Source organism: Coloeus monedula (genome assembly GCF_965178545.1).
Source record: "Coloeus monedula genome assembly, chromosome: 25".
Taxonomy (NCBI): Eukaryota; Metazoa; Chordata; class Aves; order Passeriformes; family Corvidae; genus Coloeus; species Coloeus monedula.
Genome location: NC_138805.1, coordinates 138,505 through 162,515, shown reverse-complemented (window position 1 = coordinate 162,515; position 24,011 = coordinate 138,505). Strand labels below are relative to the sequence as shown.

Below are 24,011 nucleotides of genomic sequence, written 5' to 3'. Positions count from 1 at the left end.
TTGTAAAACAGTTTAAAAAGTTTTCCAGTCCAGACATGGTACATTCTGTTGCTTTCCCATTAAAAAAAAATACATTCCTTGTGGTATTTTATGTGCCTGTCACCTCATAGGAGCAATTAAAGACACTGGACAAGGCCAATATGTTATAGAGTATCTGAAACACAGCAGAAGACGATTACATCTTTTGCAATAAAGTATAAAGAGCTTAAAAATACCATCAGAATTTAATTAAAATATTTTTCTAATATTCTGGCTGATCTGAACACATCACTGAGAATAGCACAGCCACATTCTACCTAGAATAGGTGTCAGGTTCCATTTTACACAACAGGGAGCAGATGCTGGTTAACCAGCTCGGAGGCAGAACATTTGGGTAGAGCCCTGCAAACATACATGAAGATACCTCTGACATACAGACCAAGGACCTTCTGTGGCAGTGTGAGGTGATCTGAGGTAGCTTCTAAATCCCACTGCAGTGTCCTCCCTGCTCTTCCTGGGTAATAACTCAGCAGGACAGTACAGGGAATTGGACATGGGCAAAAGCAAGCTCATCTCCTGCAGGGTTAATTTGCTACTGAGCAGCTAAATTGGAATCCAATTCCTTCACAGCAGTGAAGAGTCAGGATTACACAGAAAATCTCACCTCCTGGCAATATTGCAGAATCTCCTCCTTTCTTCCAAAGCAGCTCTTGGTCCCAGAAGTGTCAGGTTCCCATTTCCCAGTCTGGATGTTCACATGCATATTTAGCTTCCCACAGAACATGGCAATTTGAGGCTCTGCCACCGCAAACCCTGTCCCAGCATTGGCTGCAAGGGCCTGTGAAGACAAACCAAAACAAAACACCTTGATTCATTATCTGATCAAAGACTCAACAACTCACAGAACCAGAAACCCTCTGGCATCTTCTCAGACAGCTCCTGCTTGATCCAGAATATCAGTGGAGTCTTGCAAACTATTTTGTAACAACATTCCTTGAGATGCTGAGCCAACCCCAAGTTTTCACCAGCAAGGCATTTGTTTTCACAAACTCTGTTTTTATAACTGGAACAACAGCTTACCAAAATCAAGAATAATTCCCACTAAAAGGCTGCACCTATATGGGGGCAAAACAAATGTCTGAAAAACTTACTAAATAATACTAATAACTTTTGGCAGAAGGACCTCTGTGAGGTTACACACAAGCAGGTATTACTACTAATAATAAAATAACTGTGTCCCACTGCAAGAATCCTGCTCAGAGTTTAAAACTATGTGTTTATCCCAATATTATTGAATAATTGGGATAGAAATACCCAAGATTTTTGCTCAAACATACAAATAAAGATGATTTCTGCTGAATCAGAAAAAATAGCTGTGGCAACCAGCTCCTCAAAGCCTGTTGTGTCCCATTCAGTGCACTCCTATGGGGAGCTGTTTCAGATGTGTTCTGCGCACCAGCAGACAAAAACCTGACAGCCCAGGTCCACATTTGGGTCAAACTGCAAACTGAGCAATGAAAATAAGGTCAGGGCCCCTTTCTGAAATCTTGCTGGCTGACCAAAAGAGGAAAAAGAGGAGTACATTAAATTGCAGACCTTTTTTTTTTTTTTTTTTTTCTGAGAAGACCAAGTGGATGGTGGGAGCTGAACATGCTCTCCTTAAATAACTACTACCTGTTGCAAAAGAGAAAGAGGCATAAGGCAAAAAAGCAGATGAATTACTAAATCAAATGCTCTTTAAGGTGTTCAGGAGAATTAAATCAATTTCAACTACTCCAGATGGAAACAGCAATGCAGAGTCTGCTGGCCCTAAGCTGCTTTTCACTGGCAGGCAACACAACCCCAGGCTACCAGTCCTGCCTTCATATTTAACTTTTTGTGCACTGAAAAATGCATAAATTACTGTGGTCACTGTTCATCCCCTACTGCCTGCAGACCCCCATCAATTCATACCAATATTTGTATGCCTAAAGCAAATAAAGGAATAAAGAGTAGAATTCAACTGGACAACTTCTTTGTGCAGCTCCTAGTTACTGGATATTAGGAAAAAGAATAACTCCATTATAATTAGCTCATTTCTCCCCCTCCCCTTATCTCACTGCCTGGAGATAAGACATTTCAACACTCTGAAAGTCAAGGATTGTTTAGAGCTGAGCACAAGATTAGTGCTTGGGGGAGAAAACCAACCTGAGGCATAAAAGCATAAATTCAAGTATTAACTGCAGAAAAATGACCCCTTGAATTTTAAGTACTATTCACCCGTGCATCACTTAAGAGAAACAGTCTTATACAAGTGGTTTCTATTTACTCTGACCCTTCTAATCAACAGATGCTCATGACAGCATGTTTTAACACAGACCACAAAGCAAGGAAATACCAAACTATGTGTAACAGATAGCAGCATCGATGTCCCAGTATCAAAATGCTGCCAAGTTCACATATATTTTCAAGTTTAGTGCAGGTATGTTTGTTGTACTCTGTCCTAAGGAAAAAAGAGTCACATAGTGCAGGTACAGGGGGAACTCTGAGGAATAGACTGAGGCTGGGAATATGGTGCAGTAACTCGGTTCTTTCAGAAATCAAGCCTTTAATAAACATCTTACAAGTGCACACAGCAGAACCTGTGATAGGTAGGCCTTGCACAACCCTGCTCCCTGCTGTCTTTTCAGAAGAAAGAGGCAAACATAGAATGATCCTTCATAACACTAAACACACACAAACTTTTTAAGAGGCTCTTTTTATCTCTCCAAACAAACACCACTTTGGTACCAACAACCACTTTCCAGAGAGCACAGGACCTGACATGCTAAAGGAAACAATCCGTAAAACAATTCTGTTTGATGACAACACCACAACCACATCCAAGTTCCACGCCCAGAAAAAAACGAAAAGAAACACAAGATCAAGAACCCAGGAAGCATTTTAAACCCTTTTAAAAATACAGGACACCAAAAGAGAATAAATGCATGTGCTATGATGGCTCTGCTGATGCCTGAAATCTGGCTCCTTCAAAGCAAACTTAACAAGTCTGCAGCACAATAAGGGAACTTCGTGAAGGCAGGAGAGGTGCAGGCTCCATCGAGAGGCAGAAACATCCCTAAGTAATCCATTCATCACAGCTCTTGCATGAGCAAAACTCCTGTTCAAACACATACCAACCTCCTGAAATCATGACCACCCCCTATTTACATACTGATTCGAGCCAGTGTTTGTTTTTGCTGCCTCTCTGGCTCGATCCCTGCAAAGGTATCATTCCTCCTCCTTGGATTGCTCGCATAGTTTGCATATCAGTCGAGTGCTGTTGCCGTAGCTACCAGAACATGCTAAGCCCCAATTCACAGCTGAACAAACGAGACTAATTACTTGCTTGATTTCATCACTTTTAATCAACCAGCAGAAATCTTCTCTTGAATTGCGCTGTTGGGTGAGTTAATGAACTTTGAGATACACAAGTTGATTTTTTAACCCCAGGACCTGCAAGACAAGATTTTTGAGCAATGGGCTTCAATTTTCCTTCACTGGCAATCCACTCCAGCCCTCAATCATATCAGTTATTTAATCTAGTACTTTGATCTCATTTTAGCTGTAATGAGAGAATACAGCACCTCCAAACTTCATGGAGGCCACATCTTTTAACACTGACACTTAAACAGAGAAAAAGGTCACCTACAAGAGCCTTTTGGGACCAAGAAACTTTCTGATGCTTCCCACAATTGCCTTCGGTGTATCAAAACTGGAAGCAGATCCCTCAGGCTACACTCAAACATCACTCTGCAAAAGGAAGGCTTCAGAACATGTAAACCAGCACAAAGCTTGGGATAAAGCCATGTCCTTAGTTAAGCTCTTTAGTACTTCAGAGAATTCACCCAATCCACATTGCAAAGGGATGAACAAACTGACAGCACATTTTTCTCTGGGAATTTCCCAGCCATAAATGGAAGCAGCTGCTTCTTTTAGTGCTGGGGAGCAACTATTCAATCCTTTAAATAAGCAGCCTGACAGATCAGGAGGGGCAACACACACATGATGGAAGACAGTTCATCCAGTTGTATACATCCTTGCTGAACATTAAAAAGTAGCTATTATCCTATTAATACATATCCATGACATGAGAGCAAGACAAATGTTATTTAGGAAAAGACTGTTCCGTAAACCATTACTTTTTTCCTCACCGGCACTTGAATTTACAAGATGTTTCAGGAGAAACAGGGCTCTGCCTTTTGGTATAATTCTGTAATCCAGTTTGCTTTCCAAGACCAAAGAAGTTTTTGATTCCATAAACACATAAATCTCTGGCCAGTTAATGTCAGTTAAATTCCTCATCCTGCCATGCGGTGCCTGATTTATGGTCTTGAAACACTGGAATTCAAGACCCTAAATTTTCCTTTTCTCTGATGGAAGTGTCTGCCCAAGTATCCTGGATTTTATTTACTACTGGCCTCTTCAGCTTGTGACACAGGATTTAATGTGTGAGCATAACCCACCTGGAGGCCTGGGCTCCAGGTGCTAAAAAGGGTCATATCTGTTCCTCCTGCAAGTATCCCCAATCCCGAAGGGGGGACACAAGGCTAGAGACTTTAGTAAAATAAAGAGTATTTTACATCTACCCTTGAAACACAAGCAGTACATTGCAGTTCTGGTTTGTAAAGATGTAAACATGAAAACCACATCCATATCCTTTGCCTTCTATTGCTGTGATCTGTTAAACCTCATCACAACATAACTTATTTCACATGCTGTCCATTCAGCTCCCTACGGAATGCTATTCTGGAAAACCATCTGGCATGCTGCTGGGGACTTGAGGCTTGAAGGGTGATTGGAGCTTATCTCTTGTGAAGAAAAGCTGATAGTAATAATTCACACAAATTAGTTCCTGAGAGCTTTCCTTAATAGCACAAAGGTATCTGCAAAATGTCATATTTAACTGAATTCTGCATTTTTGGTGGGGTCAAACATGACCGTAGCCTTGTCCATCTGATCAGATTAGCCAGAATGAGCCTTTATTCCAGCAAAACCAGAGTGGAAGGGAGCTTGAGAAGCTTGGAGAGCCTGTGAGGAGAACCCACACTGCCCAAGCTTTTCATCAGGCTTCCCCTGCAGCAACACGAGTAGCTCTCCACATAACACCATGGAAGATTAAGCTGTTTTAAGACTGAAACTCCAGCCTCTAGAATTTTAAGGTGCTGAAGAAAGCTCCAATGGAGAACTGCATTGACTTGGTGACCAGAGAAGAGTTTACTGGCTGCTGAGGGCATATCCCGCCTTAGGTGACAAGGCAAGGCCTTTTGCAGGATTCTCTCCAGGACAGATCAGATCAGATTACCTGTTCCTGAGTTACATGTACTCCACAACCAGTTGCTACTACTGACAAAAAAAAGCCATGCAGCACTTGAAAAGATTACTTGCACTGTTTGTTTTTAATTAAGCGAAGCCCCTCAGAACCAATACTGGTTATTAAATCAGGGTGGACATGAACCACAACCTGAGGGACTTCAGAACAGGCTGCTCAGCACTGTCCTTATCCAGATATATCACACTGCCCACCTTAATTAAAGGAAAGGAAGAGCTTTTTCTGGGTTTGTTTTTTTAAATTACATTTCCTACTCTTATCTGGAGCAACTCTGCAAATCTCCCTATGTCAGTGCAATACCCACAAATATGGAGGATATAAACTGAACGCTTTCAAGACCACTGAGGAATTCTAACAGTTCCTTTGATACAAAAATGAGCCCTGTTACCTTACCAGCCTTTTGAAGAACACAACCCTCCGTGGCTGCTGCTTTTGAATGTGTGAGGATTCTAATGTTTTGCCCTTTCTGCACTGAAACATTGGTATGAATGTTTGTGCAGGGATTCAACTGCTTCAGCTGCACACTCCATATTATCACTGCCTCCAGCTGACATCCATGGGCCTTTTTCCTTCCACATGGAGAGGCCAGGCCGTGGCAAAACAAAAATTAAGAAGAGCTGCAGTCACAAACTGAAGCTGTTGGAAGGAGAACAGCTGGGCTGGCATTGTAAAGCCCAGCCTTCCTGGGTCACAACGTGCCACACATCCATTGCCATGAATCTCACCTGGGAATTCATGATAAGTCAGTATTCAGGAGACCAACACTTCAACTAAAAAGTGAGGGATGTTGGCAGAGGTTCTTTACACACAAGAACTTCTGGACAGAATACTTAGAACTCCCCTGGTTTTGGATTTCTTCTGGACAGAATACTTAGAACTCCCCTGGTTTTGGATTTATAACTTGTAAACACGAGCAGAGCTCTCAATTCATGCTTCAAATGGCGTTTCATGCTTTGTTTTACTTAGCTTCTTTTCCGGGTTTTATTCAGCAGATAGGTGGCTTGAACCCAGGAAGGCTAATGAATGCCTGACACAGCAGGCAGTAAATCTACAGACTAGCAGCTCATCCTAGCTTTATTGCTTTATTTTTTTTTAAATTGCTGATAATTACAATAATGCACATGGGCAGGGGTCCAAGACAGGAAGAATTATTGTCTGCAGGCAGATCTGGTGTGAGCTGATAATACCAGCCTGTGTTTGCTTTTGAATTTAAATGGCAGAAATCTCACTAAAGCAGTCTTTGGCTTGCTTTAACTTGCTGGAAGGGGTGGAGTTCTCATCTGCTTGTCCTTTATTGACTTTTGTGGTGGAGGAGCCTGCACCAGCAGAGAACTGGGAGCCAAGGCAGAAGCTGCAGTGGTAGCTGGGGTGCAGTTTATATTTAGATGCCTGTGTTTATGGCTGACATGAAGCCTTGAATGCTCGGAAGTTCAGGGACAACAATCCACGCACTCCCATACATGCCGACGGCAACCGCAGGATTACAAAGACCTGCTGCAGCCTGAAGCATTCCTTACTGCCCTGCACATTCCACTGCCTTTCTACAAGGAAAAAGGGAGATTTCCAAGTACCTGTGACTCATGGGCAGCCTTTTTGCCCTTGGAATTTGTACTTCGGAGGTATCAGATTATTTCCCCCTCCTCCTCTAGTTTATCCATGCTCCATAAACTGGGCATACATGAGTCAATGGGCACATAACCTGCCTGGGAGACATTTGCACTGGAAACTGCCACATTTCCATAGGGAGTGCCACACTGCAGGCAGTGCTTGTGCACAGCTGGGCTGGGGGAGAGGTGATCAAATCCGGTAAAGCCACGAGTCAGCACTGTCTCAGCTTCCTGAAGTTGCTTGTGTAACGTGGTTGCCTTTGGCATCCTCTTTTTTATCCCTGGAGAGACAAAGTTCATAACAACTCCAGTGGAACATTCCCTGAACAAATGTTGCTGTACCCAGAACTATGCCCTTTGGAAAAGATTAACTGCAGGGCCTCAAGCTTTCAAAAGTACGGCTTGGATGTAATGGCTGGGACTGGAACAGTTTAAGACAAAGCCGCCCTAAAAACAAGGGCAAGAGAAAAGGAAAGTACAAACACTGATAATCTTCACACAACGCACAGGTAGGTCCAAATAGGTTTAATCATCCAGGTCGCCTTCCACGCATCCCAAGGACATCAGGGACAATTTCCAAGCTGCGTCAGACAGACACTCACAGCCACTTCCTTCCCCTCGCAGAAGAACACTGCCATGGCGCTATTTAAAGTTCCCTTTTTATGGCACCATCCGAAGTCCTATCCCAGCACAGGGAGCCAGACCTATTTATCACTGGGCTAAACTGAGGCACAAAGTCAAGTGACTTGCCTAAGGTCACCCAGCAGTGAGCTCAGCTCAGTTTAATCCTCATCTCCTCACTCCAATCTGTGTCATCACTCTGTCTTGCAAGGCCCAACTAATTGCTGCTTTCCCACATTAATTATTTGGGCATCTGAGGCACAGAGACCCAAGATGTCCTGTTAGCCAGTCAGCAAGTGAAAACTTGAGAGCAAGTTAATGTTTTCACATTCACTAATATTCTGCTGAAAAAAATGGCCATGTAGCAATTTTGCCTTCCTGGACAACCAGAAGGGCAATCCAAACCAAAACCTAAGGACAGCAGCTATGGCTTAATAGTGTTTGAAAAGTTTAGCTCTCAGATCTTTCATTTCTGAGCTGATTGTTAATATGAACTATCACTGCTGATAGCACAAAGGCATCACTGAGAGCAGCACATGTGGAGGAATACTGAGAGATGCTATTTTGTAAAGTGACTTCTCCGTAGTTTGATAGGAGAGTTTGTGCCATCTTAAGGCACTTTAGCTATACAAGAATTAGGGAATATGATCACTGTAGTTACCAGGATACAGATTCCATAATACACAGCAAAGTACTTTTAGAAAATCTTTCATCACTTCAAAGCAATTTGTTCAAGGCAAAAATAACTCCTGGACTAAAACTCATCACAAGTCACACACCCACACAAGTTCTCCACTAGCTTTCCTACTGGCCAAAACTGGCAGAAAGGAGACAGAATAATCTGTTAACACCAGGTAGACAGAAAAATAAACCCTTTACTACTGAGTCAAAGTGATTTAGCATTTCAGGAGGGAACAAACCAAAATTCCTTCCTCAAAACAGCATGAACATTTGTTTTACAGATCTTGCAAAGCTCACTGGGAACTGCACAAAAGAGCCACTGCAGGAACCTGTGGTTCCTCACTCCATCCACGCGTCTGACCACCCAGCTGACTCCAGATAAAAAGGCTGCAGAGATTGTGTTTTTCTCTAAAACACCATGATCCAAAAGGCAAGCAGGAAACTGAAGGGCACATTTTCACAGAGAATATGAAGTAGCAAGGACAAATACCTGGGGGGGGGAAAAAGCAAGATAAAGAAGGATAACAAGCAGGAATGCAGTTAGCAATGCAGCCTGAGTTTGGTTCAAGTATCCATCCCCTTACAGATGTTGTTCAGTATCACAGATTGGTTATTTATGTGCACAGACTGCACGTGTTTTGGAACATGATAAAACACTTGGGATTTTCAAGTCCTGCAATTAGGCTACATGGCAACTTCCTGACAGCACACGGGAATGATTCAACAGGTCCTGCTCTGACCACGCTGGAGGTCTACGGGTCATGCTTATTGCTTTCCACCCCTAAATTCACAATCTTCTGTACAAAAACCCCAAAACCCAATCCAATTCATTGGTAATTCTGTCCCCTCCAAACAATTCAGATGAAACTTCAAATCTGCAGAGGAAACCATGAGGTTTTTAAGTCTTGGGTTTCCAAACCATGCTAATGACTACCTTTTGAAACCTGGAAACCACAGCTAAAATACAGGGCTGCTTTTGTCCTTGCTGCTGCTCTCTGACCTCTGCCAAGCTTATGCTGATCCATCCCAAAACTAACAAGTTACCAAAAAAATTATGAAATAGCCTTGTTTTTTCCAGCATAAAAACTGAGAATACTTTTATACTTTAAACTTTTTAAGTCCACAGGTTACTTCTACAAATTTCAAGTCTGTCAAAATGGTCAACAGTTAGCACCTGTTATTGAGAACAGGTAGCAATGCTGGCTCTTAGTAAATCTATAAGGAAAATAATGAAAATTGGGATTGTAAACCAAAACCATCTTCCCATACACCTCCCCCTGTTATTTATTCAGAGTTGTTAAGGAGCATCTTTCAGGCAGCAGCTTACATGACTGCTCACACACGAAACAAAATCTTTTAAGAACCTTTAATGTCTAAGTGTGCAAAAATCAGTGCTTTAAAGAGTTTCCTATACTGACACTGTAAGTTTCTTCAGCTACAGTAAACAACATCGTTTTCCTTAAAGAAAACTTCAATGTGAAAACTTTACCGTTAGTTGCTCATCAGGAAAAGTTCCTACCACTCATGGCAATAAAATAAATGCAAGAGAATTAACTTAGCAAAACCATCTCAAATTTTCATCAAAACAGTCTTTCATTTTCCTGACTTTAGCTATTTCTGATCCCACTAAACAGCAATAAAAGTGGTGAAAGGCTTCCACTACAGCTGGCAAACTGAAGGTGAGAGTGCAAGCCCACAAACAAGGGCAGGATAAAAAATGCCAAGCACTACTCTGGTTAAGTAGGGAAGAGGCTGGAGTGCAGGAAGAAGGCTTGGAGGAACATTTCTTACTTCCAAGAGTCTGAGGGCAAAAGCTTTATTTGTTTATTTTTAAGCTTATCACACACAGCCAACCAGTCCTCAAAAGATCCTGGCGCTATCAGCAGAATTCAGGCTCAAATCTCACAATTTACCTTCTTCCAAAGCAGAGGATGAAAAATGGACTTCCATACATTCCCTGGAACTCAAAACACCTGGATTGAGCAGTCTGATACAAGAGAAGTGACAAAAAGCCTTTTGAAGCACCCCCCAAAACTTGTCAGCAGCAGGGTCACAGAAAGTAAAGGACCTCACCAATGGCCTAACGTACTTCCCTTTTTTCCACTCTTTAAAAGCAATCCGTAGTAATTTAGCAGCATTTTATTTCCAAAGCATTAATTCATCAGCTGGGATGAACAGTTACAGCACCACCCCACAGCCAGGCTCGCACACAAGCTCGAATGGATGCATTAACCAGTTCCTTCACGGGAAGCAGCAGAGCTCTACTCAGAACAGCGGCTTAATGCTATTAGAAAATTAAGTGGTAATTTATAGAACAGACTCGAGCTGGCTGTGCTGAGATGCCCTTCACTGATTTTACTTTTTGAAAGTAAAACTACCTCCACAGAAGGAAGTATTTCAGGGCTATCACTGCAGAACATTTACCTGGCTTTGCATGTTGAAAACCTGAATTTCTTATGCTGAATTTTATAGCTCTTCACTCTACTGAGCTGTATCAGATTGTGTAGCACTGCATGGAAATAAAATAAAATGGGAGAGGTGATTTTTATCTTTGATAAAATGAGATTTTAACTTGTTAATAGCCTTTTCCAGGTTCCAGTGGGAAGAATGATCCTGTGCACACTGATAATAATTTCCTTGATGTTTCCTTATGCATTTTCTGAAAAATTTCAAGGTAGGGGAGAGAACACGGTTCTTTTCCGTCTGCTTTAGCTGAAATACAATTGACCATAAGGTTAGTGGAAGAATTTACACACTGCAGCTGCACCCACCTGATGGTCAGGTCCTTGATGAGTTTTAAGTAACCTGACACTTCACTGAGGGCTTCGAAGCACAAAGCCATCAGGTGCTGAAAGCTTTATTACAAAGGTGGAAGCAAAAACTGCCTGTTCTGCAACAGCAAGGGAAATTGTTCTTTGAAAAAGAGCAGGCAGAACAGTTTTCAACAATCCAGTTAGGCCTTAAAGAGGCACTATACACTGAGAACTTCCATCACCTCAACTGAAATTCCTCTTGAAGGTCTCTGAAATGTACTAGTATTTTAAATTTTTTTTTGAACCCTTTGCCCTGGCTGTCCATCATAGCAGGTTTTTGGTTTTTTTGGTTTTGTTGGTTTTGTTTTGTTTTTTTTGGTATGAAGACCAGCTGGAGGAACTGTAAAGAAAACCGTCAAGATACGTTATTTTGAACACAAGCATTCCAAACAATTCTTTATTTTCCTGCTTGGAAAAGGCTATCAGGCAGGGAAAGAAGTGACTGTTGACTTTTACTTAGAGATGCTTTTTTTTGCCTGCTCAGATGCTCTTGGGAGACACGCTTGAATGAAAAAGAAATAAACGGTCAGCCTTGCAAACAAGTTTTGCTTTCCTTAACCCTACAAGCAGACAAGGATAGCAATGGAAATGCTGACTTAACATGCAAATCCCATCACTGGGACAGTAGTTGGAGGGTAGATTGATCTGCCTATTGATGCAATTGGCCACTCACCATTTTCCTAGCCATGGGCTGAGTCATTTCAATAGTTCTTTCTCAAAGTCAAAGGATGCAAATGTTGCATAAAGTTCTAACCCTGGGGAATGGTGGTTTTGTTTCACTGGTTGACTTCAGACATGGCCCACTACGGTGTTTTTTAATTCAGAAACCCAGCTATCAGCTGCAAATATTAACTCTGCCAGAATCTGGCAAATCCGTGATGTGGATTAGCTCTATAGAATCTATTCAGATGTCTCAAATCATAACAGAGCAGCACCCCAAAAAGCTGTGCTGAAATTATAGCCTGATGATGCAACAGCATGAGACAGCCAGAAACATACCTCATTCTCATATCCCTACTTTGGACATCTTACCAAAAAAAAAAAAAAAAAATCATGGAGAGCCCAAATGAGTTCCTTGCCAGACCACATTTGAATTATCTTGGAGGCTGCCCCTCCCTGCACAATTCCCAGCCAGCCTGGACAGCAGTGGGACCAGTACTACATGGATTTGTGTTATGAGGCTGGGAACATTCTGAGAATACTGCACTGAGAACTTGTGTATCTCATAGTAGTACCTGTTGGAGGAGTAGAACAGGTTTGGTAACCAACACAAAATGAATGGATTTGTGGGTGTCAAGGCTTGTGGGGCAACTCTACAGCCTGGACAGCAAAGGCACATGGAGCAACTACTCAGTCAGAGTCACACAACTGCTTTAGAGGCTGTCTGTATCCCCATAGTTATACCTGTCAATTAAAGGATGTGAGTGTTAACCCAGAGAGGTGGGAATAAGTAAGAACAGTCCTCTGCTTTGGGCTGTTCCCAAAGTTAATTCACTGAAGGAAGCATCCTAACAAGTAGTGACGCCATTTTAAGTGTCAATCAGGTGACACTGACCTCATCTGAGGTGGGGCAGAAGGGACCAACTATCCACTCAAACACAGCAGAGAAAAATGAAAGCAAGAAAGTGTCTACAGACAACACCAGGCCAAGTGTCTCCATATGCAAACTAAGCCCTGGTTTCATCTTTCTGTGATATGAGCATTTCAAATCTGGCTCAAGTTAAAGATGTTCCCATCCTGATGCATTCCAACAGATTGTACCAGTCCAGCATGCTCAGTTTGTCTGTATTTTTATCTTTTATCTTTTATCTATGTGTATCTTTATTTTGTATTTTACAGGACATATTGTGTGTTTTGCAGCTTAATGACTATTTTAATCCTCTTCATCAGTGAAGAGCGTCATCCTGGACATGCTGGAGATACAGATTGTGAGATGGATGCTGCTCAGAGATCTATCTGAAGAGCCACTCCAAAGCACAGAAATCATTCCAAAGCAAATACTACAAAACAAAAAGAAATCTCTGCTTTGCTTGATCTGGTGTATTTAAAGCATGCTGTTATAAACAGTAAAAATCAGCCCTCTTTTATGGCCTGAGAAACAGCTTAGAGTAGGTCAGCAGCATCCTCTTAAAAAAAAGACAAAGGACTGCTAGTCGCAATGCATCTCCAAGTCCACGTGAGGGGAAGAGCTGCTGAAAGTTTAGCACATTAAACCCATCTTAGCTAATGCTGCTGCCAGCTGTGGCTAAATGTTTGTTATGCCCCCAGTTATAAGATCAAAAAAAATGTAAGAATCACAGCCTAATAAATAAAAGAACAGAAAATTATGAGGAAAGCTATCAGCCACTTGCATAATGAGGAACAATTATTCAAATTTTTGCAAAAATCTTTAAAGACAGTGACATAAAGCTCAAAAAGCCAAATTGAAACCAAGGACAAGCAAAGCAGATGAAGTAAAGTCATCTTTGCTTTTGCCTGGAGCAAAAGGCCATTTAGGGTCTTGGAAAGCAGTGCTCCTCATGTCTCTGCTACAGTACACATGAAGCTTGCAGCCCAAAATTTTCCTGGCTGTCTCCATAGAATTCTTCCTTGGAGCACCCAGCTTACCAGTTTGCACACACACTAGTACAAGTATGACAGTGGCCATTTCAGAACAGCACTGCTCCTGAAATCCATCAGCATCTATTACAAAAGGACTACAATGCTGCATTCTACTCAGGGCCCTGCAGTGAAAGAGGGAATTAACATGCTGTAGATGCTCTGTGGAAAGCCTCCATACAGTCATACTTTGAAAAGTACTCTCCTCATCACGCTAATTCCCATGTGAAGCAAGTTGCAAAAGCTTGCTCAGTATAATTGAGCGCAACAAATCCATCCAAACCCAGGAATTTCAGCCTCAACTTCAAAATAGCTTTTGTCTGTACTGTGGATTTTACATTTAAGCAAATTTGAAAGAAGATTTCCCGTCATTTAAAAGCCCAACTACAGGAGGAATCCAGCTCTTCTAGTTCCTCCTCCTGGCAGCCAGGATGCAAAGGGAAGGACCTGTTGTGCAGCGAGAGAAGGCAAAAGGATGTCGAGGTGATCAGCTGGTTTATTTCTTTGTCTCTTATCCTGAGAAACAAAGATATATTCTGAAGCAAGATGCAAGGATTTAAAATGAAGGATTAATTAAAAACACTATGCATAAAACACAGCACTATGGATTCAAACACAGGTAATAGATTTCAGCTCTTGTGATTAGTACAAGTTTTTATTCACAAACTCAAACGTGCATACCATGAAAAAAAAGACAAAAAGTGCATGAGCACATAGGCAGAAGGAGAGGGACAGAACAGGTGACAAGCTGTGATCCAGCCCACAAAGCCAGCTGTGGACAAGGCAGGGATACAGCAGTGCAAACCTTCCACTGCATCCAGCCTTTGCTCCAGCAGGCCATTCATCTCTGCCTCTGTTATTGGGAAATTGTTCCGAGAAAGCAGCTGTGCCCTAAACAGGACATCCACATACTGGCTGGCTTTGTTGCAGGGCAAGTATTGATGCAATTTGAACAAGACAGCATTTATCAGGAGTGACGGGGACAGGAACGTGGGGTTTTTTCCCTTGTTTCTCCAGTGAGTGTCCCTTGCTGTGACACGATGCTCTGTCCCAAGCCCAAGCTTCACACACCCACAGGAGCACCACAACTTCATTCTGTGACCCCCTCAAGAATTCCCTCAGCCTCTCCTGGGATTTGGCTCTTGCCCAGGTAAGCCACAGCACCATGTCCATCCATGCCCAAAGGCTGAGCTCTAATACATCAATATACTGCAAATGCAAAATCTCAATTTTTTTGCCTGGTTACCAAGGGAAAACCTTCTCCACTGCCTGACATTTCCAGCACTGAGGCTGAGGCTCTACTTAAAGCCTCTGGAAATGAAGTGGTTATTGAAACCCTACAACTCAAACTACTTAGAGGCACTTAAATCTTACCCCAAGTCCAAATGGGAGCTGCAAGCATCCTGCTCCATTCAAGAGTAATAACCGGTTTCCACAATAACATGCACCCTCAACAATTTCTCAGTCTCCTTTTTTCCTGGCAGGCAGCACATTTCAGTCCATGCACGAGCACTGCTGTACCCTACATTTCAGAATTCATCTTTGACCGAGGCTGCTAAGGCAGGCTCCGTGCTCTGCTTGGATCCTGACACCATTTCATTCTTCAGGGTTTCTAAACGTGTTTGTGATCTTGCGGCGTAAAACGAAACAGCTATCAAATTCAATTTCTTCAGTGAGGGCTTTGATAAATTATGCAGGGAAAGACTCACATTCAAATGCCAATACACTCTCTGGGAACACCAATCAGAGGTTTGAATCAACATTTTGCATTTAATCTTTTGAGAGGAATACTTAGGAGATTAAAGCAAATCTGCCCCTCTCTGTTTCAGGCCACAATTACTGTAAGATGACCAGTGCAAGAAGTCAACCAATGCTTGGTATTAGTGAATTAGCCTAATTTGTGCAAATTCGTCCATTTTTGGCAAGTTACTAGGCCTGATATGAATGAGAGAAGATCAAACACCAATAAAAAACCCAACTACACTTAGAGCTGGCAATGTGTCACGTCAAATCCAAAACCATAGAGAGAATTTGGTGATTAAAAGCTTTATGCTAGAGGATACCACACATCTAAGCGGAGACCAGCTTCTGTTGTGAATATGCTATCCAAATCCACTTGGAATCTAACAGGAGTGCACAATATTTATTGTAACAGATGGTATGGGTAAGATTTTTCTTTTTGTTACTGTCATTTCACACTATGTAATGACATCATAACTAGTGGGATTCATCAACCCAAAATCCAAAAGAAAAGGAACAAAGCTTTTGGCAGGGAGCTGGAGCTAAAAATAACATAAGAGCCTTTAAAGAAAAGCCCAAAGATTAAAAATGCAAATGTTCGGCTTTTGATTTAAGCATCTCAGTACTGAAGTTAGCATAAGGCAACTCCTAGAAAATACCAAGTAGTTTGCTAAACCTCTGTTTCATCTTGGCAAGATTTTTGAGTTGTCCTCACTGACTGCATTTAGAGCTTTGTGGTGATGGGTTAAAGAAGCACAACATCTTCATAAGAAAATGCAAGCCCTGCTATAGTAGAGAGTTAACAGAATAATACAATTCTCACTAATGCAAGAATTGAAAGAAACCAACCCACCCCCTGACCCACATCTCAGAACATCTCACATTTGAAAATGTAACATAACCAAGAAAATGTTTGTTGAAGGAAAAGAGACCTAAATGAGAACAGGAACTTTCAAGGTTAAACACTGCTTTTATTTAAACACGAAGTCATCTGTAAGGAGATGATAATTAGCTACTCTTAAATGGAAACTTCACTGAGTATCAACCTGCTGTTAGAGTCAAGGGAAGTACGGCCCCAGCCAGCTCAGTGTGCCCATGTGTGCCTGCCTGTCCCTGTCCTTGACCTGGATCAAAATACACTTTGCACTGCTGTAATTTTGTTAGAGAGAAGCTTACTGTATGAAATTACCTAAATGCATCCCTGTCACAGAGCCAGAGCCTGGGATCTGAGTGCTGAGGCATGTTTATCATCTGCTGCACCTCGGCACGATACCATGGGTCAGCGACACTGCCAACAGCTGTAACACACCAATGACTCAGGGCCTCACCCCACAGCTTCTCCAGTACAACAGGGAACCAAGGCACAGCTCCCACCTTCTGTGGGTTTTGCTGGGTTTTTTTCAGGCTGCATCTAAGTTATGCTGGCAATTTTAATGCCCTTCATACTTGGTAACTTGAAAAACTTGAGCTCAAAGTCATCGTTTGCTAATGATTTTCCGTTTGTCTCAAAGCACAATGAAGCCATCCAAGCCAAACAATTAATGACTTGTCTCTTCCATAAGTTTCTCTGAAGGTCACACACTGCATGGAATAACAACTTCAGACCCTGCTTCATCAACTGAAGGCCTTGTCCAGCCACAGCATCCTACCCCGCAGCTCACCTGTGCAGGAAATCCTGGCACTAGAAATAACTGGTGAGACTTTTGAAGGTCCAGAGGAGGAATCCCCCAGGAAAGCACTGACAAAGAGGATTAGACTAAACTATGTAAGCAGCCACTGATCTGCAGGTTGAGCACTAAGAATTCCTTCAAACCACTGCTAACAGATGTTACTGCACAGCCCAACACAGTCATCTTGAGAAACAAATCATCAGGAAAAAAGCAGCTCAAGTGAAGCAACTGTCCTTGCAGTAAACACACCAACATCAGCATAGCCCAGCTGCACCAGTCCTCACAAACTACTGGGCCAGTCTTGCCAGAAAAGATCTCTAAATCAGATGAATACATACATACGTACATGAACCAGGTCTGCCTGTAGAGAACAAAAGGCTTTCTGGACCATGCCTCACCCAGCAGTTCTCTCCCTCAGGAAACAGAGAACCAACATGTGATTTGAATTCCCATTGTCACCAGCGAAATGGAAAGTGAAATAAATCACCAAATGCCACGGAGAGCAGCAACATTTGACTGTGCACACTAGTTAAGAGTGACTAGGAGGCTACTGAAGATATAAACCAAAATGAAGGTCTGCAATGTATTCATTTGTACAAGAGCATTATCACGGCAGGCAAACATGACAACAAGGAGTTAGAACTCAATTTACTCCATATACAGGTTTATCTTTCAAGAATAAGGAGTACCTCCTTTTCCCCACTGGCTGTATACAAAACATCCCTGCAATACCTCCAAATGAAGAGCTGGTAAGCAGCTTAGCCAAATATGCCCCTGATCAGGTGGACACCTGATTACATAAAGCCAAGCAGGCTGGGTTTGGCTGCTAGAAAGATTAGTCTAACATCACTTGCAGAACATTGGTGTTTTGATCATTCATCTCAGGTTGGAACTTAAAACTCCCACAAATGCACATAAAGACAAAATTTTACATTTCAAACACCAATCCTTTAGAGCAAGCATTAGAACTTACGGACATTTGAAAGCCAGGCTAAAAGGTGGGTTTCACTTCTGTATTCTTTGATACATGGGTTTTCCATGTTCTCACATAAGGTAGTATAGCTTAAAGAACACTTAGTCACAAATATATATTTAACTCCAACTGAGAAGGCAGATGGAGGTGAAAGTAGTAAATCTAGTGCTGAACAAGTTAAAAAAAAAAGTGTCATTCACAAGCTAGATCTCCACATGAAATGTGCGTGTGTGTATATGAACGACCACCTGCCCTATATAAGTAACAGTATTAACAGGCTAAAGTTACTTTTATCCTATTGTATCTGAGGAGGAGCCATCAGTCCTCCCAAACCAGAAAAAATAAGTAATTTTGGTTAATTCACAATAAAGAGAAACCTGACAATTTAGTCCACGCACATCTTCCTTCTTACTGCTTTATAACTCACGCTACTAAGCATACAATAAGTATATATCTACATATGGAAAAGTTGTAAGAGTTTGCACAATGTTGTCAACCCATTTCTCCCCACAAACCTGAGACTTATTGGCACTTACAGCAAAAAGCTGAAAAGGAAAATATCCAAAAGCAAACTACAAAATTAATATAGTTAATGCATAGTCACCAAGCCCTAAGTACTCCATTTAAGATACGCAGCAACCAAAACCTGTGGTAGGAGATACCATTTCCCTGTGCCAAACTCACTGCAAGTAGAGAGAGCAGAACATGTCAATTATGGGTGCAGACAACACTTCTGGGGAAAAAAAAGGGGCAATCTTGCAAGTTCAAGTACAGTTCTGAATTAGGAGCCTCACCAGAAGGGTTTCTAGGCCATTGTGAGTATTCAAAGCCTTCCAATCAAGAGCAAGCATCATCTTAAATTAACACCATGTTTCAGAGGTGCTGACTGCCTGAACTTAAAATCAATGACACCAAGTTTTACTGCACAGAAGAAGCAAGAGAGCAAGAGTCTGAGGTGTTGCATCAATTTAGAAAGCCTGAGGAGTTAATGAGCAGAGAGTAAAATGCCCAAGTGTAGAAAGAAAGGGGAAGGCTTTGCCTTCTAACAAGAAATAGTTTGAGATGGTGTATTTCTTTCTATTTTCAGCTAAGGAACAAGGCTTTGGTTTAAGTACATGTGTAGAAGCAGATGCTGCAGTCAAAGTGACTTATACTTCCAAGGTTGAGTCCATATGCCTCCAAAAGACACACAAGCAAAGCAAAGGCAGAAGTTTTACAAGGCACATCTAGAGAGAAGCACAACCGGTACAGAGCACAGGGAACTGCAGTAATCCTTCCCTGCACTCCCAGGTGCTGGAGGAACAGCAGTGCCTAATTATAATACAGCTAAAGCCACCTACAGAATAGCTTTTGAATAACTTGCAGGTGATGCAACAACCACATTAACAAAAAAGTCATTCAATCCCTGGGAGAGCTATTAATGCCTAAATAACATTTAAGGAGGTGATATTTATTCCACAGGTGAAACAAGGAGAGCTGAAGGCCTCCTCCAAAAAGGAGCACTTACCTTCATGTGCCATCCTACAACACAGCATAAATTCCAGAGCCTCTCCGCAGTATCAGATTTGCTTTGTTTCCATATCTTTGCTTCAGAGAAGCTTTTATTGAAGCTTAGAAGAGGCACTGCATACAACCACCTTCATAGGAAGGTGTATTTCATAACACTGGGAAGCAAAGTTTTAGGAACTGAGAGGAAACTAAAGGCCACAGGCTCAAGACTGGAATTTTCCTGAGCTGTTTCTGCTCAGGACTCGAACACCGAAGTGGAAATTTCCCTAGGTGGAGTTCTTTGTTCGATGCAGCAGGCAATTAGAAGTCCCCAAGGTCTGCAGAAATGGCACAGACTGGTATTTTTGTTAGGGAGAATTTAAGCAATACAAGACAAAAATAGTAACATGAAATTCTGCTGCAAAACACACGCTTTTTTTTTCCCCCTCCCCCAAATCCTGGTGATTTCAAGCAGGCAGGTAACAGATGTAAGCATTCAAGAGAGCTTTGGAAAAATACCAAACATGATTAAAAAAAAGCAGTATCAGGTCTCCATTGCCTCAGATTTGATTACACAAAAAGGTCAAGTGATAAAAAAACTTTGCACCTTTAAAGGCCTTGAGGGCACAGCAGAAGCAGTTTATCATTGGAATACAAATCAAATTAGCATAGATTTATTTTCTTTTTCCAGTTGGCATCAGTGTCCTGTTTGAGGTTCCTGGGGACTTCACATGCAAAATAAGCAAAATTCAGACACATACTGCTATGGAAAGAAACACATTAACTGCTGGGATCCATGATTTCTCTAAATTCTTCCATTCATATTCATTTGGAAGAGAAACTGTCAGAGGTTATCAGCCATCCCCACACTTAAAGGGAGACCAACTGTCACCAGCACCAACCCCTGGGAATGCCCTAGTCAAGAGTTCAGATACCACCAATTTAAGAGAAAAAAATAAACTGCCACTCCCCTTGCTCTGTGCAGGACAGAAAGAAAAACAGATTGTAGTTGATAAGAAGATTACCGGGTGTTCCAGGGACAGGGAATGGGAGCTAAGATAATCAGGAGACAGAAAATCTACCTAATGCAAACGTGCCAATCCAACTGAACTAATAACTGCAGACATTTTTACGTGTTTTCCATTAACTTTCAAATATCATCTTGATTATTGAAAAAAAATCAATTGCTTGCATATTTTTCATCACATTATCTGATAAAATCCAGTAACAACCACAGTATAAATCCCTGAACAGTAACCATTTACTTCCTAAGCTCTACATTAAGAGCTATTCTTGAGCAAATCTGGCAGCAATAAAGACTTGAGAGCTGCAGTCTCCCCACTGACAAGACAATGGGAGAGGACGCAGCAAAAATAATGATTAAAATGCCACAGTTGATATTTTATGCCAGGAGATGAAGGTGGCTATCGTGCCTTTAGAGGATGCAAATTGAATTGCAGGAATGTTTTCATTTTAATCCTTTTCAAAAAGGTCAGTGCCCCCTTCTCCTGCTGCTGAGCTGCTGGCCCCTCCTGGAGCATCAAGGTGTGACACCGCTGCTCCCCTCTGTGCCAATCCTGGGATGGGCAAAACCCGGGATCTGCTTCATCACACAGACACCAGGCTTTGGAAAAAAATGACAGCTAGATTTGTTTTCCAAGCTGATTTTTCATGGCCCATATCCCTAAGCAGTAGATTCCAGAAGGGATGTGCATAGCAGCCAAATTTGTCTCGGATGTAGGAGAGGAAGTGACCTACAGCTGGAGGAGTTGCCAAACAGGTGCAAGAGATTGGATGTAGCACCAGCAGCCAGGACAGTCCCCTGCCACCAAGGCAATGCCAAGGAATCTGATCTGGGCATTAGCTCCATGCCCTCAGAGCAGCTCCACCATCCTTCCTGCAAGGTAACCGATGCATAAGTTGTTCCACAAACAGTTATCAACCATGTTCCATTGATTTACAGAAATTTAACAGAAGGATTGGTACAAAGTATGTGGAATACTATTCCTCAATAGCAATCAAACAAGCAGAAATCATGGACTAACCAATTCCATATAACACATTAAAAATATCCAAGAACTACATTTACTGCCAGTTAGGAATTACCACCAGCTTAGAGCTTTATGCATCACATTGAGGTAGATGTTCTGCTTAACCAAGCTTATTAAAATTTACTGTAAACTCTCAAATCAAGCCATTCATAAGCAGCCACAAGCCTGTTCTTTATCCAGCCCTAAATAACCCAGAACCTTCACAAGACAGATGCAGCTGTTTTGCATTTCGAAACAACATTCAGGCGTAGATTATTAAACTCTATTTACATGACATGTCTGAAGCTCAGCACGTACTTTGCTCCTTGTTTTGCTGCTTCCCTCTAATAAGACAGGTTTATAGTGTCGAGTTTTTAGACCCGCAAGATTTTCTCCTACCCATCTCGTTGTCTGGAGAGCTAGATTACACTGACCTTTTGGATTTAGGATAAAGCTGGAATTTCCTCTGACCAGTTACTTTCATATACGCAAACACAATACATATTTCGTGTATACAAAAGGAATATATACTCGTATACGTGCGCATGTACATATATATATACACACACAGACCCCTGTGGGCATCTAAGCCATTTCTAAATGAAATGCATAGCCTTTACATTCGGCTGAAGCATACTCCCCGAAAGCCAAGGTACCAGTTCCAAACCAAGATTTATTTTGGATCCATCAGCAACCAAATGGATTCGTTTAACCGAGATTTTTATCTAGGGAATTGCCCTCTAACAGTCTTCTAAGCTTCTGGACCCATCTGAAGCTGGCCGCTCCTGCTCCCGTGCCAAGAATGCCGAGGTCACGTCCCCAAAAAAACAGCCCCAAGCATCCCGCTGAGACGGAGCTCCCGTCCAGGTGCGCGGCCTGAGGGTTGCGGCTTTCCCGAAAACACGTTTAAAACACGAACTCACCACCCCGGGAAGGTCTCGGAAAGGCTGGACAAGCTCCAGGTGGTTCCACACCAGCCGAGACACCCCGAACCCCGCTTACCTCCCACCTGCGCATCGCGTACCCCCGGGGAAGCCCCCGTCGCCCGCCCCCGCCCCCGCACCCCCCACACACCTCGATGTATCCGGCGAGCGCGGCCGCGGGCCCGAGGAGCGCCAGGAGCAGCAGAAGCGCAGAGCCCATGGCCACCGCCATCAGCCGCCGCCGCCCGAGCGCAACTGCGGCCGCAACGCCCCCGCGGGGACCCGCCTCGCCAGGCCGCGCCCCCCGCCGAGACTGACAGCCCCGCGCGCCAATCGGAGGGTGGCGTGTAGCCGCACCCCCGCGCCGCTCTCAGCCAATGGGACGAGGCGCATGGTGGGTGGGGCCGCCCCCCGGCGGGAAATGGCTGCCGGGGCTGCCGGGAGTCGTGAGGGGGAGAGGCCGTGCGGGGGTGTGGCCGCTCTTTGTCACCCCCGGCTGCTACAGAATCAGCCCCCGGTAAAACCCCGCATAGCGGGGACCTGAAAAGACCATGGGATGTATGGCCGTCTGTGGGCTAAACGCTTCACCGCACCACTGCGGTGAGCAGGAACGCTCTGGGGTAATAAAAGGCAAGTGAGACGTTTTCCTCATCTAAAATGTTTCCCACTCAAAGAAAACATCTCTGCATCTATCCCTGATTTCTCAAAGCCCTTGACCCGTGTGCAAGCAGCAAGTTCCCGGCTGTTTGGGTTTCGCAATGTAACTCAACACGTGTCCTTTTTTATTTTTTTTTTTCTTAAAATACAGCTATTGAATGAAAAGAATTATAATCATTGACGACTTCATCCTGCTGCCAACACCGGGTGCTCCCCAGGCACTACCTGAAAGAGAAGACATCACATGTGCTGCCACACATGCTGCTCTGTAAACACAGCACAGCTCTCCATAAACTTTAAACAACATGCATGTATTTAATTAAATATTTAATTAAACAACAGACACATCACCATCACCACCTCCAGTTTGTGTTTCTTCTCAACCAGAGCACAGCAGCAGTTCCTTCGAGGGCAGATGTCCTGCCACTCTTGGTGCTGCTATTTCAGGACACATTTCTGGCTTTAAAACCAGGTTTTCGCGTCAAATTTGCATTGAGGGTATTTCAATTTCACCATGTTACTTAGAAATAGAAATTTTAAATAATTAGAATTTTAAAATAAGCAAACCCTTCAGGACCAAAGCAGATCTACCAAGTGCAGTTGCTGCTACCACAGACCTTCCACATCTGTGCAGAGCATTTATTAGCCCCTTTTTAGTACTTTCCTTGGTTTTTCCAATGGAAAAGTACTGCCATCAGTTCAGGCATGACAAATGCCCACCTTGAAGATGCAACCACTAAAGATCCCACTGGTTTCAAGAACATGAGATCTTTTAAAATACCAATATATTTTAGACTTCTTGGATTTTTTTTTTAAGCACTGACATGCAGTGAACCCATTGGCATTAAGTTAGAAAAGCAGTATCATGGAATCACAGAATG

General features: G+C 42.7%; 1 protein-coding gene across 6 annotated transcripts in view; it reads right to left on the bottom strand.

Moving 5' to 3' along the window:
* Positions 1 to 22,729, bottom strand: part of APLP2 (amyloid beta precursor like protein 2) — a 48,066-nt gene extending 25,337 nt beyond the window's left edge. For all 6 annotated transcript variants that reach the window (XM_082297028.1, XM_082297029.1, XM_082297030.1 and 3 more), the window contains exons 1-2: positions 22,625 to 22,729; positions 644 to 817 (exon numbers count right to left, since the gene is read on the bottom strand). In XM_082297028.1, coding sequence (XP_082153154.1) covers positions 644 to 817; positions 22,625 to 22,705 — 255 coding nt within the window. In that variant the 5' untranslated portion in view covers positions 22,706 to 22,729. The remainder of the gene's footprint in view (positions 1 to 643; positions 818 to 22,624) is intronic.
* Between the last annotated feature and the right edge of the window lie 1,282 nt (positions 22,730 to 24,011).